Genomic DNA, 3,104 nt, shown 5'->3' with positions numbered 1-3,104 from the left:
TGTTCCTTCCCCCCCCCCCCCCACCCCGTGCGGGCGGGCTGTGCCCACTGGCAGAGCTGGCAGCGATCTCAGGATGCCCTTCAGCAAGCCACGGGAGCTCGCAGCCGCTACCTGGGGACAGTGAGAGCGGAGATGACTACAAAAACACCGGGAAAACAAGCTCGTACGCAGAGGGATCCTAGATTTCAGCGAAACCCACGAAAATCCCCATTAGCCACATCAAGCCTCAGAAATTCGGAGTCACAACGTGCGATTCAATGTATCGCCCGCAAGAACCGGCCTCTCGAACGCGAGGGCAGAGACGGGTTTATCTGCCCCCAGTCAGAGACCACGGGGTTTGGCGGCACCAGTGACAGCGGGTACAGCAGGGTAGCTGGGAGCTCAATATCCGGCGACTATGGCAGTATCTCCGGCTGCAGCATCGGCCGTTTTTCTGCCTGTTAAATCCTCCGTTCCGAGGCTGTAAAGCAGCCTCCGGCCGCCGCGGCGCTGCGGGAGCTGCAGCCCCCGCGGGAGCTCTGGGCAGCGCACCCGCCTTCAAGCCCCGCCTCGGCTGCCACGATCGCATCGCGCCCGATATCACCGCTGTTAATCAGCAATATTCTCCAAAACAATCTGCGGTGGGAATGAGAGCCTGGGCTGGCAGCCCTGAGCGAAACCGCTCTCTTGAGTCCCCACACCGAGTTGATATTCTAGTGCCTTCTCCCGCCCAGGCTACGGGAGAAAAGCATCCACGAGCTCTATTCCTAAAGTTAATATTGTTTTATGTTTCTAAAGGAAACACTGACACTTTCCCTGACAGTGTATGTCTATAGTAAATCCCGATCAGAAGCCCCAGGGATCGGCATTGAGAGACTCCACGTCACCCCTAATTACAGCCCAAGGAACGAGCTGCTTCCCACACCTGTGGGCAAGCGGTGTGTTTTCCCAATCTCTTTTACACAATTAGTTGAACCTTCTTAGAAACTTAGTCAGACGATGATCCCTGAGGAGATGGCGGTTTGCTGTTCCTGCCTTCTGTCACATCCATGGGAATTAAGGAAAGAAAGCTACAGCTCCGGAGTAAGCCTGAAAGTGAAAGTGGTTCACGGGTACTTAAAAGACGCTGAGGCACTCCCCCTAAGCACACAGCTATCGGGCACCATCAAAGGAGATTAGAAACACAATTTCCAACAAATACACAAATTAACTCCAACGTAAAGCCCTTGATAAGGGATGTAAAATAAATGCAGGAAGGAAACAGAAATTCGTGGGACGCGCTCGCGTTTTTCTATTGATCTGCGGACGATGAAACAGACTATTTTTATATTTTTTTTTAACAGTCGCGAAGTTTTAAACTTTCTTTACTGGGTTTCAGTACCCCTTTAAGAACCACTCTTTTTTTTTTAAATAACCATCTGCGAGTTTATTTTTTTAGTCCTTCGTGTAAAACTTCTGTCAGCACAACATTCAACGAGACGCACGTTCTCAGAAGAAACCTGCCGCGATACAAGTATCACTGTGCCAGAAAACTGTCCGAATGATGCAAAGGCGTGTCTTTGGCAAACTGAATGCATAACACCAAACATTATTAGATTACTATATTAGGCTACTGTTTGTTCTGAATATCCCAGCAGCCCTTCAGACTTCGTTTTTATGCTATAAAAATCACATGAAAGTGATGGTCGCTTTTCCCTGGAGAAGAGGTACTCTAACATCGAACAAGAGACCCTAAAATTGATATAATCATCTCATCTCAAAGAGAGCATTGGAGGTGGTCTCGATAAGAACAGCGTCGCTTCAGCACCGTCTGTAGATGCTAATGGATCAGCGGCATCTACAACAGCATAAAACAACCCGGTAAATAACCAAGTACTCTCCACACAAGGAAATCAACGTGGAAACCCGTAGCGGAAAATTTTCTTTAACTGAATTTGCGTTTCCCAGCTTCTGTTCTAATGCTGAGAGAGCTAAAAGTTTTTATCCCACCACGTCTCGGCTACTAAATATGGCAGGTAGAAGTTCTCCTTTCTTCTTTCCCTTCGACAACTCTTCCTCTCTCTCTCAACTTGCACCGATTTTTCGTCTCTACTTTCCACAACACACTTCCGAGGTAGAGCAGGTAGAATAAACGCCACACCAAGAAGGAACCAGGATGAGCTCATGGGAGAGGCCCCTTCCCTTAAGAATTTTCCAGTTTTCCCTTGAAACATTCTATCTCACTCCACCTTCCCATACATATTCATTGAACTTCCAAAGACGGAATATTACAACCTCCACCAACATTTCCTTCCTTCATTTCCCTTTCTCTTTCATTTTTCTGTTCCCATTCATGTAATTTAATGTATTTCAGCTCTTAACATAAGCGAAACCCCCAAGCAGCCAGCTCCTGAACCATAGACAGCCCAACACACCCTAAGAGCAAATGAACACAATATTCACCAAACCGAGAGTAACCACACCTGGTTTCAAAGATAATTACTCCACTAATTACAATAATAATGAGGGACTCAGCAAACCTGGGAACGTCTTGAGTGTTTTCACACGTTGAAAAACGACAAAAGAGAAATAAAAGATCCGCAAAAACCTATTGCTGCCATTTGACGCGAGTAACGGGAAGATAAAAACTCAACAAAGAGATAATGAGGGTTTAAACAAACACCAACACAGGGCTAGAACTTACATTGTATAATTCTTAAACGAGAAACGCTGTTTTAATACACAGTCCCTCCATTAAAAAAAGACAAATAAAAAGAATTACCAAACACACCCACAAAAAAAAAATCCGAACAAACCATATTTCAGAACACACTTACCCCGCCTGAAGAAACCGGAGACACAGACTGTCCCTTCCCAACAGAACCGTTTTCTACTGTGGGGCCGGGCGGCGGCGGGAAGTTGGGGCTGAAAACCATCAGGTCGCTCTTGCCCGCGCCCTCCGCCACGCACAGGCTCCGGCTCTGGCGCTGCGAGTACGACCAGCTCCCCACTTCGCTGGCGCACACCAGCGTCGCCGCACCGGGCCCCGACACCACGCCCGCCCGCGCCGCACACCGCGACGCCCCGTACAGCACCACCGCCAGCACCAACACGCTCGACACCGAGCAGATGGCCACCACCAGCCC

General features: G+C 48.6%; 1 protein-coding gene across 1 annotated transcript in view; it reads right to left on the bottom strand.

Moving 5' to 3' along the window:
- LOC104397742 (protocadherin alpha-C1-like) overlaps positions 1-3,104 on the bottom strand; it is a gene marked incomplete at its 5' end in the record, with an annotated part of 52,330 nt that overhangs the window by 39,597 nt on the left and 9,629 nt on the right. The window contains 1 exon segment of the mRNA XM_010007750.1: positions 2,796-3,072. Within this exon segment, the coding sequence (XP_010006052.1) occupies positions 2,796-3,072 (277 nt within the window).

The sequence above is a fragment of the Chaetura pelagica genome, unplaced genomic scaffold (genome assembly GCF_000747805.2).
Source record: "Chaetura pelagica isolate M959 unplaced genomic scaffold, ChaPel_1.0 scaffold662, whole genome shotgun sequence".
NCBI classification, from domain to species: Eukaryota; Metazoa; Chordata; class Aves; order Apodiformes; family Apodidae; genus Chaetura; species Chaetura pelagica.
This window is presented reverse-complemented; position numbering and strand designations above follow the sequence as displayed.